Source organism: Anolis carolinensis, chromosome 2, assembly GCF_035594765.1.
Source record: "Anolis carolinensis isolate JA03-04 chromosome 2, rAnoCar3.1.pri, whole genome shotgun sequence".
Lineage (NCBI taxonomy): Eukaryota > Metazoa > Chordata > Lepidosauria > Squamata > Dactyloidae > Anolis > Anolis carolinensis.
The window spans coordinates 276,172,276-276,187,694 of NC_085842.1; the positions used below are offsets into that span (position 1 = coordinate 276,172,276).

The 15,419-nt window shown below is 38.6% G+C and overlaps 1 protein-coding gene across 2 annotated transcripts in view; it reads right to left on the reverse strand.

The window, feature by feature from the left end:
* Positions 1 to 8,577: 8,577 nt before the first annotated feature.
* Positions 8,578 to 15,419, reverse strand: part of LOC100565555 (leucyl and cystinyl aminopeptidase) — a 74,718-nt gene continuing 67,876 nt past the window's right edge. For both annotated transcript variants that reach the window (XM_008103070.3, XM_003216387.4), the window contains exon 18: positions 8,578 to 15,316. In XM_008103070.3, the coding sequence (XP_008101277.2) occupies positions 15,185 to 15,316 (132 nt within the window). In that variant the 3' untranslated portion in view covers positions 8,578 to 15,184. The remainder of the gene's footprint in view (positions 15,317 to 15,419) is intronic.

Here is a 15,419-nt window from a genome sequence, read left to right on the forward strand (position 1 = left end):
TTGCTGATCAAATTGTAAAAATCCTTTGTTGGGTGGGACTTATTTGTGATTAAACATTACATAAGATTTTGGATCACAATGAAGGGCATTTTTGGATGAGACCTTATTAAGTGCTATGTGGAACTTTAGTCACCCCACATTTTCAACTACAAATGTCCCACACTCTCTCTCTCCTTCTTTGACTTTCCCCTTCCATTCTCAGCTTACTTAAATCGGTGTAAAGGGAATTCAAGGTGCAAAAGTAGATTGCAAACCATTCACTCAGCTGAGATGAGAGGGCACAATGTTACCCTTCCCAACAGGCACAGCAAAAGCAAACTACTATAGTATTTTCTAGGTTGTGTGCCCTTCCAGATTAAGGACTTTTGCGATCTTGGCTACACTCTAATGTTGCTTGGCCAAATGTGTCCTGCTTTTTATCTGTGAAATGTCAGCGGATATGCAAAGAATATAAAATTGTAGTTCACCTGAAACAGTCAACCATTTTATTGCTATTCTAGGGCACAAACAAAATTTGCCGGCACAGAAATAAAACAACAGCTTTTAAAAGTTTACTCTTTGGTTTGTTAGGTTTAAATCCACAATGTAACCAAATGTGGAACTTTAACATTTACCATGTGGAGAAATATAGCTATGCGAAATCTGATACAGAAACTACAAGAGTTAACATATACATCCGGATACATAAAGGCATTCAAAAGTATATGGTTAGATGAAGTAACGCTGTTTTATATTTCAGAGTGTAATTAAAGATAATATCAGCCAAGAAACAGAGGGGAAAAGAGCATTCCTTCTAAGTGGATGAAGAAAACTATGCACAATCGTATAGCAAGATCTTTGACTTGAAACCTCATGCAGAACATACAGACAAAGTGAAAATGATTTAGGTTATCACCATACTTTCCACAGCCTTTAAAAAGAATTCAGCAAGACTAGACAGATTCTTCAGAAGTGGAGAAACATTTCTCTAACTGATCATAAATTGGGAAAGAATGCACTTAGTGTATCTTTTTTATGCACAAGCTCAATTAAGCATATACCGGTAGTAATTTCATACGTTTAGCAGATGCCAGTGGAGTAGGAAGTCAAAACGTTGAAGCAGGACTTGAGTTCAAAGCACCACAGAACCACAAAGGCTTCTGGTTCAATTGCTGTTTCTCAGCCTAATCGACCTTCTGAATTGTGAGGATAAAATTCTATCTAGATAATGGATGAGAGAGAAACAGGGCACTTTCCTGAGCACCAGTGAGAGATGTCTCAATGGTCTGGCTCTCTAGAGCAGTTTCTCAAATCGTGCTCCTCCAGATGTTTTGGATTTTGGCTCCTACAATTCCTAACGACTGATAAGGGGGCTGGGATTTCTGGGAGCTGAAGTCCAAAATACCCGGAGGAGAAAAGTTTGAGAAACACTGCTCTAGAGCTGTGGTTCTCAATCTATGGTCCCCAGATCTTTTTGGCCTACAACTCCCAGAAATCCCAGCCAGTTTACCAGCTGTTAGGATTTCTGGGAGTTGAAGGCCAAAAACATCTGGGGACCCCAGGTTGAGAACCACCGCTCTAGAGGCATTCTAATAAGACTTGGAGAAACTTCTATGGGCTTAGGACAAGAGAGAAAAGTCTTTGGCCCATGGGTTGAATTACACCCACTGATGGTCCAGAGGCCTACAGACTTGCCTCACTTATCATCTCCATTAGGAAGGTGAGTAAGAAGGGGAAGGCACCCCTATGTAACTTCCTGTGATCACTGCACTGCAAGCCAAGTTAATCCTTGATGTCATCACTCAGGAACTGATGAGATCACCTTTCAGATGAGAACTGATGAGATCACCATACTGTGAGGACAACCTGAGGATGACCCAGGCCCTGCCCTCTTCTGGCCCCGCTCTCTCCCGGGCCCTACCCCTCGTGAGCCCATCCCACCCAGCATGCAAACGGCTCCACTCCCTCCCAGCCCAGCCATCCTGGTTGGGCCCACAATGCAGCCCCAAGGCAAAAAAGTTTGTTCATGCCTGCCTTAGAGTAATATAGAATTACAAGTACAATTTTTAAAAAGACAAAACAATAGCAAATAATTAAATGCACAAAACACTGTGTCACTGACTTCAAAGTGGTTGTTCTGGAACAAAAGAATTTCAAGGGATGATTGGAGGAAGACAGCTGAAATAGGTTGCATTCACAAATCCTAATCAGTTAGCCAAGGTTTGCCCTAAGATGCTGACTTTTTAGGTTTGCCCTTAGATGCTAGCACTACACTGCTATATGAGTTTACACTGACCATATAATGTCATTTTAAACTGCATTATATAACAGTGTAGATAGGGCCTTAGAGAGCCAGTGTGTCATAGTGGTTTGAGCATTTGACTAAGGCTCTTAATATTAGAGTTCAAATCCTTATTTGGCCATGGACACATCATACTCTGTCAGCTCAGAGAAATGCCATGGTAAACTGCTTCTGAACAAACCTTGCCAACAAACTACATGATGAGAGTCACTTTAGAATCACGATAAGTGGGAAATGACTAGAAGGCACACAGCAACAGCCACTTCTTAATACACCTACATTGTCAGAATTCTGATGAATTGGGCCTCAGCATCTGAAACAGCTGTTCTACATAGTAGCGGAAATGGATCTAGTAAAAACCCGGGTTGGAAGCAGTGTGGGAAGGTACCACTGCACAGGCTTAAGACAGTGCTTCATGGTAAGATCACCATAGTAATTACATCTAAAAACAATTTCTAATTTGTTTTGCAAGTGTTACTGTTCAATGACTTCTTTCATCAAAGAGGAGATGCAAATTCTTTTTAAAAAGGAGGAAATTTCTGGTTTAGAATAAAAGTTGTGTTGCCAACACATAGCACTGCTAGTTCTTGGAGATGAAAAATGTTGAACTTACACATTGCTACCGAATAATTTTGTTTTAAGCTTAGGAGTGCTGAAATTCAGATGTTAACAATTTGTAGCTGATCTCCTGGTCACATTCAATAACAATGTGGATTTAAAAAAAACTGCTCCAGTATTGCTTCCCTTTTGTTTTATGTTATGTTAAGGAATGCACAGCTTGATTCAAACATGAGGAACTCTGGACGAATCACAGGGAAAGCTTAAGGAAGCCAAGTAGCTTAACTATAGAGCACACTAATCAGATATTTGAGTAGCATTTGAAAACCACAAACACACAGGAAAGAGAATATGAAGTCTGGAGATTCAAGACAGCCGAAAGAGGTTTTTGCTGCAGAAAGCATATCTGTTTACATCTCTGGTTTACTAGCATGGCTGTGTTAGCATTTCATGCTATAAGTTTTCCAATCAGTTGTCCAGTTTTAAACACATCATCTGCTCTTGAACTTAGAGGACCAAGGAGGCAACATTCACTTTTTGAAAAGTTTCTTTACTACACTGAAGTTAGTTTGGCTAGCTATCTCCCCCAGGTGGGAGGACTTGAAAAGGAAAAGTAGTACTGGTTTATTTAATCATTTTTCCTTTTCGGCAAACCAGTATGCTGGTTTGAATTTTATACTGATAATTAAACACAGTCGGATCTTGGGAGGTGAACTGGCTATAAAAAGTAGCCTTTTTTTCTTCCTGTGTGGTTCACATGAAGGCCACACAGGATTTCAAATCTTCTTTCTCTCTCAATCTTCAAGATAACAAGGATATTCTTGAAAGGAGGAATGTGCAGAAATAAATCCAAGCCAATCCCAACACAGTAAAATTTTTTTTAAAGAAGACAGAATTCGTTTGCTTTTCCCCCCTATGACATTGCATATTTGACTTCAAGGTCAAAGTCTAGGATCTGTCAGAGCTTAAATATCCATAGTTTATATCCTATTAACCTACTCATTACTAAACTTGTTACCATATGGATATCAGCAATGGAAATATGGCCAAAGAGTTTCTCTTGGACCAGCTCTATGTTAGAAGTGTTCATCTCAAGGAGACTATTTTGTATATTGCAGAAGGCAGCAATTACTTGTTATTATTCTGTTTTTACTACCAGGAGGAAGCCCTTGTAGGATTTGCTACTTCAGATAACAATGTAAGGTGTCATCAGCCCTGGGTACCACTCAACTTAAGCTTGGAAAGTCTAGGCTTTTCAATGCTAATCAAGGTGATTAATGGCAACATTCATACTTGCCTCCAACAGAGAAGAGTTCTTTCTCCCCCCCTCCCCCCCCCCGGACCTTCCACAGATATGTAAACCTCTCTTGACTAGTTGTCAATATACCTCACAACCTCTGAGGACGCCTGCCTTAGATGTGGGCGAAATGTCAGGAGATAATGCTTCTGAAACATGGCCATACAGCCCGGAAAACTCATAGCAATCCAACATAATTTGCTTTTCTGCATCAGCCAGCAATTTTACTTATTTTACCTTCAGGCAATTCCCAAGTTATAAACATCCAACTCATAAGTGACTCATAGTTAAGAATGGGGGTGAGACAACAGGAAGTGAGAGGAACTCTACCTCTTGGAAGTGGAATTCATGCCTGAGTTATCATGAGGATATGGTGTCTCCACTGAAGTTTTATCACCAATCCTTGTTTCCACAAGCCAAATTTTTCAATTATCACAGGGACAAAAAGTGAGGAGAAATCTTCTGCACAGAAGCACAGACAGCAAAACAAACACCACAGCAGTGTTAACCCTTCCTTATGATATCCATTTAAAAATGGCTGGGGTTACACTAAAAATGTATCTGTTCTAACTTATATACAAATACAAACCTATAGAACAAACCTACAGAAGATATCTTTTTTGTAATCAGGGGACCTCCTATATTTCTGTATGGTCTTCCCAGCCCACAAAGGCTCCCAAGGCAATGAAGAAGTACAAATAAAACAGGACAAAGATAAAAACATTTTAATAACCTATTAAAATTTTAAAACACATTAAAACATGATTGGGAAGCTCAGTACTGCAATTATCTTATCTATCTATCTAAGTTAAAATATGTATGTTTAATGATATGTTTATTTATACAACAAAGGTTCCTACATGGTTTGATGGATCTGGACCAAACATGGCACACATTCTCTTCGTGCTCCACCTTAAAATACAGTTGGGGTTTGGGAAGGGTGTGGGTAGGTTTAACAGAGGATGATCAGAGTGGTAATCCACCTACATCTGGACAGCTGTGTGACTATGGATCTGGACCAAACTTGATACACATGCCTTTCATGACCCACTTTGAAATACTGGTGGATTTATGAAGCATGGTAAAAGATGATTGGAACTGTAGTTCCACATTCACATTCAGAAAATCCCATGATTCCCACCCATGACTGAGGGTATGGCTCTCCTCCAAATCAGTCAAACAGCTCAGCCCAGAATGCATCTCCCAACATCATTACCCCTTTCCTAGGCAAACTAGGACTAATGGGAATTGCATCCCAATAGGAAGGCCGAGATGACTGGTTAGGAGGTCAGCTAGATCTGGGCTTGATAGGAGTTGCAGTGGACCAGACCAAAACCAAAAGAGCAGTGGAGCCACTAGAGAGCTTGTAGCGGAGACCTATATCTCCTGGGTGTGATCATTACCAGAGGGATGGAGAAATGTATTCACATGGAAAAATAAAAAAGATCAACTCTAAATGGTATAAGCACAGTTGTGGCAAGGAAGCACATCTGAGGCAACCAAGTGTGTGTTGGCTAGTGTAACAGCAAGGCAAAACCTGCACATTCATATGGAACAATAGAAAAGAAAGATCAACTTTAAAATGGTAGACGCACTAAGTTGTGGCAAGGAAGCACAAAGCACAAAGCAGAGGCAGAAGCATTTTCTTCATACTGTACTCATTCCAGCTTCCCTCCTTCTCTTGCTCTCTCTTCCTCTCTCCATGAAGCCAAACATACCAGTAATAAAAAACATGCATAATCAACTAACCCAGAGCTCCTCAAATTGGACAAGAGCAAAGCGGACAGCAATCTCCCAAAGCAGACAAGAGCAGAAAGGCACAGAGGCTGCCCCTTGAAGCCTTAAAGCCCTGTACTCTCGCACTAGCACTCCTTCTGGCGCTAGTAGAGTAACAATAATAAACATACAACAGACCTGAATGAAAAGCCTCCTGCAAGGGATGGAGAACACTGGATAAACAGATACATCTTCATCCTGCAGATAGAAACAGATCAGAGGGGGACCATATTGGCCTCATACGAGAGGAAACGTCTGGGAGCAACTGCTGAGAAGGCTGTTTTGTTTCCATACCATATCTTACTTTGAATCCATACAGAGGCGGTTCTACCACCAGGCAAACTAGGCATTTGCCTGTGGCGCCATGTTGTTGGGGGCACCATCAAGGCAACTCCTGTCTCCTGCGCCAGGAAGGAGCCGAGGTTGCCGCTTTGGAGCAGAGAAGCTCCCCAAAGCAAGATGGATCCAGCGGTGGGGCAGTGGGCAGGGCCTGGGCTTGAAAACATGGCGAAAAACCCAACGTCGCATTCCCAGCCGCAGCCACTAGGGGAGCTCTTGCCAGAAGCAGGAGCTTGCTTTTCAAGGCCGGTGATGGGCAGCTCCCAGAGCAAATCGGAGCCCTGCTTTTGGAGAGGCTCAGCCAAGGAGTCCTGCCTCCTCGGGGCTTCAGCAGTCTGGCTGGTTTGGAGCAAAGTTTCCCAGGAAAAAATGAGGCTGGTGAGTTATGGGGGCGAAGAGGCCTTCACTTTTGGCCCCATTTATGAGAAAGGAGGGAAATTGTTAAATAAGTCCTAGTACCTTCATTTATAAGTAGATTTTCCCAAAGATTAAAGTTTTAACACCTGTATGAAACTATTTAGTTTAGCAGAGATATATAATCTACACTTTCTAATGGATGTGCAAGGCAGAGAGGGCAGTAATGAATGTCCAGCACTTCTGGAAAATGTCAGTTTGAGAAAATCTGTCAGGAATAGTTGTACTGATTTAGACTACTGGGTCATCCAACTCAGCCTCCTCCTCCTCCTCTTCTGTAGAAAGTCTAGGAAGCAAGGCAAGTGGGGCTTCCTCCCTGGGGGCATCCTTGGTTGGGGGGTGTTAGTTGGCCCTGATTGCTTCCTGTCTGGATTTTCTGTTTTCAGAGTGTTGTTTATTTAGGTTCTTCCTTAATCCCTCCTTATTATCCAACATTTTCGCTTATCCAACGCTTTTATTTTTCAGTGATTGGGGGGTTTTTTTGGGGGGGGGGCGGCAAAATTTCTGTTCGCCTACACTTGAAAATTACCTTGGACCGGCTCTGAATCCATACCAAATCCAAGAACAAAATTGTAATAGATTCATCGTTTTTTGAATGGTAGTGCATTAAGGTCCTTCAGGTTGGTGGATAGGGTGACTTTCTGTGGTAACCACAAGAACTATGCTATTAAACAGAACTAAATACAGCCATAAAAAATAATAAATACAGCCATACAAAATAATGTGTATCTTAGATTATTTTGTATGGCTGTATCTTCATTGTAGGATTAATGCAGTTTGACTGGAGCTGCCATGGCTCAATGTTAAGGAATCCTGGGAATTGTTGTTTGGCAAGACACAGCACTATTTTCCGGATAAAGCTGAAGACTTGGTAGAACTACAACTCCCATGATTCAAGTGGTGCCAGGCTGCATTAATTATATGGCGTAGATGTACTCTAAAATACTGGAAATTATGTTTAAAATGTTTTAATCATGCTTTCTAAAATAACACATATTTTAAAATTTTGATAAACTAATGTTTTAGCCTAATAATTTAAAAACTATTGTAGGCTGCCTTGAATCCCATATTGGGAGAAAGATACAAAGCCAGCAAATGAAATGACATGGCCTGATTTAAGGATGAAGCATGAGGATCTTGGACAAATGGAATGGAATTAATTAATTATATGTTTTTAAGGTTTTTATAATGTATTTCAATAATGTTATTAATGGATTTATATGTATTGTTTTGCTTTTATGATTGCACTTATGGGCATTAAATTTTGCCAATTTCTGTAAGCCGCCCTGAGTCCCCTCGGGTGAGAAGGGCGGGGTATAAATGTTGCAAATAAATAAATAAATAAGTAAAATAATAAATCATGGTAAATGTGTGTTGCAGGCAAAATATAATCTAGACTGGAAACACATTTACATAAATGGGTAAATACTGCTCATAAAACCTTCTCCTGTTAGGGCTATATGACCCTCAAGTTACAATTAATATTAACACGGACAAACTCTTTACCTTCTTTATTATGGCAGCAAGAATGGTGATTGCAAAGCACTTGAAATCTGAGAAAGCCCCAACAAAATAATTTTGGATTGACAAATTGATCAAAATAAAGGATATGGATAAATTAACCTTATCCCCCCTCCTATTGTTCAATCCTACATACCCCTTCCCGATACACCCTTCCCCCATCCCCCTTTCCACTCCCTCTTCAAACCTTCCCACCCTCTCTTTCCCTCACACTCTTTCCCCAGAGGATTGTTTGTATGTTTGTTTGTAATAGAAACTATCAATAAAAACATTTTTTTAAAAAACCTTTCATGAATTAGGCTGTCACTTTGACTGAAACAGCTGTTATCTCACCTAGAACACATTCTGTGTTCTGCAGAATCAGATAAAAGTATAAAGAAAGTGATGCACATTAGTATTTAAAAGATTTTATTTTTTGTTTCACAAAATAAAAGAAAACGCAACAGTGTTTGCAATACACATGCCCTTCAGTCAGTGCTGGTTATACACACATTTTTTTCAAAGTATAAGAAAATAGGCTTTTTTTCTTTACAAATTAAGGAAAACCACAAATTTGCATATTAATGTGTTTACACGTCTGACACATACATGTCCTCTACAAGGCAAGTTTTGTACAACTTGGAGTGCTACTGTTTTGATGTGATTGTACCTTGCACTTTCTCTAAGGTACTGAACACAGATATATAATTCCTTTCCATATTAATTTACGTATTGACATTACAAAATGACTTTGATGTTATCAAGATATCTTGTTATGAACAGAACTATGAATCTCTCAATAGATGTGGTACAAATTTACTCTCAAATCCACTTCTTGTTTCATCATTTGTAAATTAAAAGCATTCAGTGGCTTTCAATGATCCATACCAATTTCATCATACCATTCCTTTTTTAAATGTGCAACTATTTTACATTATTACAGTAAGCTTCTACAAGCTGCCACGACTAACTTTTTAAAAATGTCAGATTGTTGTGCTGATCAAAAAGATGTAAAGAGATGTATTTCTACAAGTTAGAGTAACATAGCAGTTCTAGGGTGCTGAAGTCCTTGATGACTAAGATTTGAGAATTTAATATAGCAAAGCAACCATTTTAAGTGGCAAAAACTGTAGATATTGTGTCAAAGGGATAAAGCACTGTAAACTTTTTGTAGGAAGACCAGCCGGAATCGGACATAATTCAGAAAGTATTCTCATGCAATTCTTTCTCTAAATATGTGCAGAACATTTTTATGCATTTAAATGAAGACAGCCTTTGAAATGGAAAATAAGGAACATCATCTAATTGCTCGCATAGAGGCCTCAATTTGTGAGATACATACAAGCATGTACAGTAATACGAGTCATTTTTTAAAAAATTGCATTCAGTCTGCACTGAAAGATAACATCTTCCAGAAGAAAGCCAAACTATCAGAAGGGGGAATGTTCTAATAGAGAACAGGTGAAAGATATGCATATGTAAGTTCAAATCCATTCAGGGGTCAGTATCCCGTAACATGGAGCGAGTAAAAGGGGGAAAAGAGTCCACATTCCGTAAGAGTTATTTATATCCTTACAATTCACATATACAACATATAATGGAATAGACAACTTTTAAACCAGTGAGATCCATTACAGAAATATCACCTCTTGAACACTACTTCCCAGATCCTGTTATACTTAAAATACAAATGTGCAATTTGTGTAAAAACTGATTAACTTAATCATTGTATGCTTTGAAGGAGAGTATGCACCATACTTTGGCTACAGACTTTTCAAACAACACGGCTGTATTATGTGTGCGTGTTTACAGAACTGCAAATTATACATGAAAGAGGAAGATGGACTGTTGTATACAAACACACACATGGACTCTGTCTCAAGGCACATGTAAAAACAGCTTTAATTTTTTTTTTCTTTAAACATTGGATGCATTTCAGGCTACTGTGTGATTTTCACATGACAAAGCTGGAGGGAAAAAAGGGAGCTTGTTCAATCTGTGTAGCATACAATGATTTCCACACAGTAAGCTACATTTTCCCACCAACTTTCTATAATGTGGAATACTTCCTTACTCCCAGAAACCTGGAAAATAAGGATACAGCATGAGAAAAAAAAAACTCACAGTAGCTGAAAATGCAACAATTATATAGAGAAGGTGCATTTAAAACTTGTCTGGAAAGCTATTTCAGTATTCAGATCCAATACCTTGAAATTCCAGCTTCTTTGTCTATTTTAATGGGATGGATGGAGGTTTAAAGAAAGTTTAATACCACCCACCAAAACAACCCAATAATGGCCAATAGCTCTGATCTACCTGGAACCTATTTTCTTAGCAACTATTTAAAGAACCCTAAGCAATGGTACAAGAAGCCCTTTACATACAATCCAACACTCCACACTCTGTACATTTGTAGGGGAAGTCAACCCTTCTTTTGATTGTTCAAAATCTGATGTATAGTGTTGCATCAAACCCCAACATCGGCATATTCAGCTGCTGGTGGCCTATGGTCTCATTCTGGGGGGGGGGGGGGGTGACCCATTCCTTTTGGGCAATTGGCCAAAATTGTATGAGGTACAATAAAGTAAGAGGAACACATATACACCTGTAAAAACATACCACTCAACTAGTTTGTCTAATTTCCATTATAGCAAGAGGTGTATGATCTGTGCTTCACAAAACTTTATTTCCAAGCCCCCACCAGGGACACCCTGTGGGCCGCCAGTACCTTCCTTCCTCTGATATTACCATCATAAAGGCTTTCAAATCCCTCTTATGGTGATTCTCATACAAGTTGCCCTTTCCCCACTATTGTCAGCAGTGTCAAAATGTGATTGGTTTTAGAATCATGTATGTGTATTTGTTATGAGAGTATACACATACACGTATGCATCACATACTTCTGAAAGGTTTGTGTAACAAATCAAAAGAAAATCAATGTAAGTTGTATGCTTTATCACTCTATATTCATGTGTGTGTGTGTGTGTGTGTGTGTGTGTGTGACTATTGGTAATAGTCAAACTCTGGATAGTGGTTGCAAGCTCCAAGCTCCCAAAAAGAGTAAAATCAGGTTTGTTTCAAATATTATTTCAGAATGTCAAGGATTTTTAACTTAAACTTAAATATTTTCCTTTCTTGTATTGTTCTACAGTCACACCTCTTTTATAGCTTATGAAGACAGTTGTGAAAGAAGATTGCTTGTCTGGCTAAAGCCAGGCTTCTGTTATATATTAATATATTAATCTCATAGTCCTTATAATATATTCTAAGGCACAAGAACAATTATTACTATTTGATTTAAAATATGGTCATGCCTGATCCTCTTCAAATACAAAACCAAATCAAGAATGCTTTAAAGCCAAAACTGAGAGAAAATATTAATTTCTGCAGTATATTTCTACACTGAAGTTGCTTTTAAAAACCCCCCAAAAATTCAATTTTTTTCCATAACATGTGACGATGCTCTCAAAACTGTGTGTAGGAAAATGCAGGCGTTGTCACACTTTACTGGGATAAAGATATACACACATACAATGGTAAATTAACACATCTTAGGAACACAAAAGTTTTGATCCTGACATGAAGAGGAAGTTTTTGGATGCTAGGAAACTAAATCAAATGAAGAAGGAAACAAAAACTACTGACATTAGCCCTAAACATAGCAGAAAACCCTTTAGAACATAAAAGTTGACCCATATTACTGAACTAGATAAAAGACATCTCATATTAATACAGTACATTTTTCTTTTGAAGGGGACTCAAGACAAGCTCAGGTTGCATTAATATTAAGTAAGCATGAGTTGTCACTTGTGGCTTGAATTTCTCCCTTGCCCTCCACCGAGGTCCACGCCTTCCAATTCAGAAAGAAAATAGAGTTTTGATTTTTTCCATTGGGGCTTGGGTCTTAGATTCAGATATGAGCTAACCGTAAGTTGAAGTTCTGTTTCTATTTAAACAACACTGGTGCAACCTAATGCAGAATTCGTAACAGAAAAATAAATAATTGAAAAATATTCTTAAAGTTTGAAACATGTTTGTAACTCTAGAATACAAATGCACTGTATTTTCAAGTATATGTCACATTTCCAGTAGCAAGTGCATGTAAGCATAATATTCAAGGAACACGGTATTCAAGGTACACATTCCACAGAATTTCCCCCTACTTTTCACTCATTCCCCAGCAAACAAGGTTACCTCTCATCCTAGCAAAAGAGTATATACAAGGAGAATGCTTTTGGTTCCATCAAGATGTTGAATTTTTCAACCAGTTTTTTAAAATTGCATTAATCACTGTTGATGGATTTGCCTTCAGTCTATTGGTGATTCAGAAGCCCTCAAAAGTACATTCTCAACTCATTCCTTCCCTCACAAACTGTTTTATCTATATGAGCATTAAAAAAAAAAACATTTTGATGGTGTTAAATTCATATCTGAACAGCTAGATTTGATTGGAAACCTAATCATTCTACCTTCACAATGGTTCCAAATTGTTTTAAAGAATACTACGAATCAGTTTCAGGCCTGTGATGTTAAAGGCAGCATGTGGAGCATAAAAGTAAGCTTTCCAGTGCTGCATTATATAAAACTGAGATTGGAGGCAAAAGGAAGACAGAGATTTTAAAAGGTTCCTCAGCATGTATTAATGAAGATCCACTGGGAGAACTATGAAATAAAATTAGCAGCATCAAGGCATTTAATTTGGAACAGTTGTCTTTACCCTATTCTAATGCTAGAAATAACACCAAGTGGGAGTTTTGCAGGTATCTAGGAAGATAGGATTCAACATCTTAGAGTTATTGACATGATTGACTAATTCAATACTGAAAATTTCCTCTCAATTACAAAAGTGACTGGCTCTGAAATGTCAGCCTGCTAAAATTTGGCTGTCACATGTAGTCTAATTATTGCAACAAAACCCTGGCTCCCACTCCAAATCATCTATATGTATCCTTTAGCATCACTCCAGTGAATGCCTGCCAACTGACAGAAGGAGCGTGCAAGTTACATTCACTGCTCTTGCTGAGGATAAGAATGCACAAGCCCAATCATATGCAGTCACCACACATCAGTCTTTGGAAAATATCCCAAGGTAGGCCAAACCAGCAAAAGGGATGTCAGCCACCAAAGTGCCTGGGAGGTGTCTGTAGTGCGGGGCCAGCAAGCCCAGGTCGTGATCTGAACACCACAGGAGACGGGGCACATGGTTTTAGCTCACCTCTGGGCCGTTCCAGTGTTTGCTTGCCTAATGAACAAAAGTGATTTAGAAAATCTTTGAATTACCACTAAATCTGACAGCTTTCATCTGGACTTCCAAACATATACCTTAATATACTTTTGAACAGGGGCTAACGTTTTCCAATTTTCTGAAATTGAAGGAGGGACTCAAAATTTGCATCAACATCCTGACTCAATGCTGATGGCTTATTTGGAAAAGAGTTTGCACATGTTTATTAAGCATTCCTTTTTGATATAGACAACACCAAAAACAACAGGAAAGTAATATCAGAAGATTGCAAACTTTTGGGATTACCACATGAAGGCTCAAGTGGTTGAAAGACGCAAACCAAGCATGTATCCTGCTCATTTTCTCTATGTATTTTGAATCAAAGAGATGTTGTTATGGAGCTGTATTGAATATCATTTGTATTATTTTAATGACCTCCAAGTGCTTTGCTGTTTGTATCCTGCACAAGGAAGAAGGACTTCATAGGCATGAGATAATTTACACTGATAGATGTGATGATTATATTGTTGGTGAAAGCATGTTGGACATGTCTCATGGCTTGCAAGTCAATGACTTTGGCTAAAGCACAGATATGACTATTTCCAGAAAGGGATGTATCCTCAAATACATAATCTTGACTTCAACGTATTTAAATTATTCAAAAGCTGCAGAATTTCCAGACTGACAATTCTGGTACTGCCAAAATGGTATTGTACATGCTATTTGGCACATAAATTAAATGAATACATGATCTGAAACCCAGACAGAATCCTCAAGAAGCAGAAGTTTGGGCCAAAATTTTCTTCATTTAGCTGGATGTAAAACACTGCAGCCACACTGCAAGACAAAACCAATTTTTGAAGTAGAAAATACAGCATTATAAGAATTCTAGCTTGTGGTGTTTCTCATGAAAAAATAAATATTCACAAAAAGAAATTTTGAATTCCTGGGATACCTTGGGGAAAAGGAAATCTTTATCACAAGACTTTCTTGGTATAAAATGTTCTTCGAACTACCATTCAGATGCTTTTAACAAGTTGTATTTTTCAGCATAGCTTCACCACCACCAAACACAATATTAACCTCTGTCTTTACAAAAACTATTTGAATTATTCAGTGCATGGTATCCATAGCACCCAGCTATGTTGCAGACAAAAATAAAAATTTCTAACAATAATTGTTTATATTATATATAGATATATATTTCTGACATCTGTATCATTTTTAGAAAACGCTTTGATAAATCAAGATCTAGAACTTCCCAAAATCCAACTTTTTGCTCACCTCCATTATGTGCATCTTAGCAGCTGTTTATAATCATGTTAATTTAAAAACCCACATGCTTCACAGCAGGTATAGTATTTACAGTTCAAGAAGCAATGAACAATGAGGAAGGCTAATTAAACAGTGCTTTGCAAAGAATAAGCATCTCTCGGGAGAGTTCTCATCTTGCTCTCTTTTGTTTTGATGTCTCATTCAGTATGAAGAAAATGGAACTAGACTTTCCTATAATGGAAGGGAGCTGTACTATGATGATAAAAAGTATCGTCCTTGTATTGTGTGAATGTGGGTCAATGAATAAACATTCTCTTAATCAGTAAATATGTCAAGTCCCCAAACCCTCCAAAGAGAGCCAGCATAGGAAAAGATGTACCCTGAGCTAACTAGAATCCTCTCACAGTGCAAAAACAGTTGCATCACCCATTTCCAGCCCTGACTCCCTGCACAAGCAGCAAAAGAGCAAGAGCTGCAGCATTCCAAGTGGCTAATCGGAGCTCTCCAGGAACTGTCACCACTATAGCAATTTTGTCAGTTCTGCCAAGTTTTTCTCCATCCACCAGATGTTCAACTGAATTGTCTCAATGGCTTCTTGGACATACCGCAGTTGAAAAGTCTCTTCTGACTTAGATTCAAAGAATGTCTTAACCTAAAAGAGGAATATAATACATGGGTTAAAATGATGGTGGGGATTTCTTCTGAAGGTAGTCATAGAAGGAAACAGTGTTTAACAATGTAAACCTTTTCCTTCC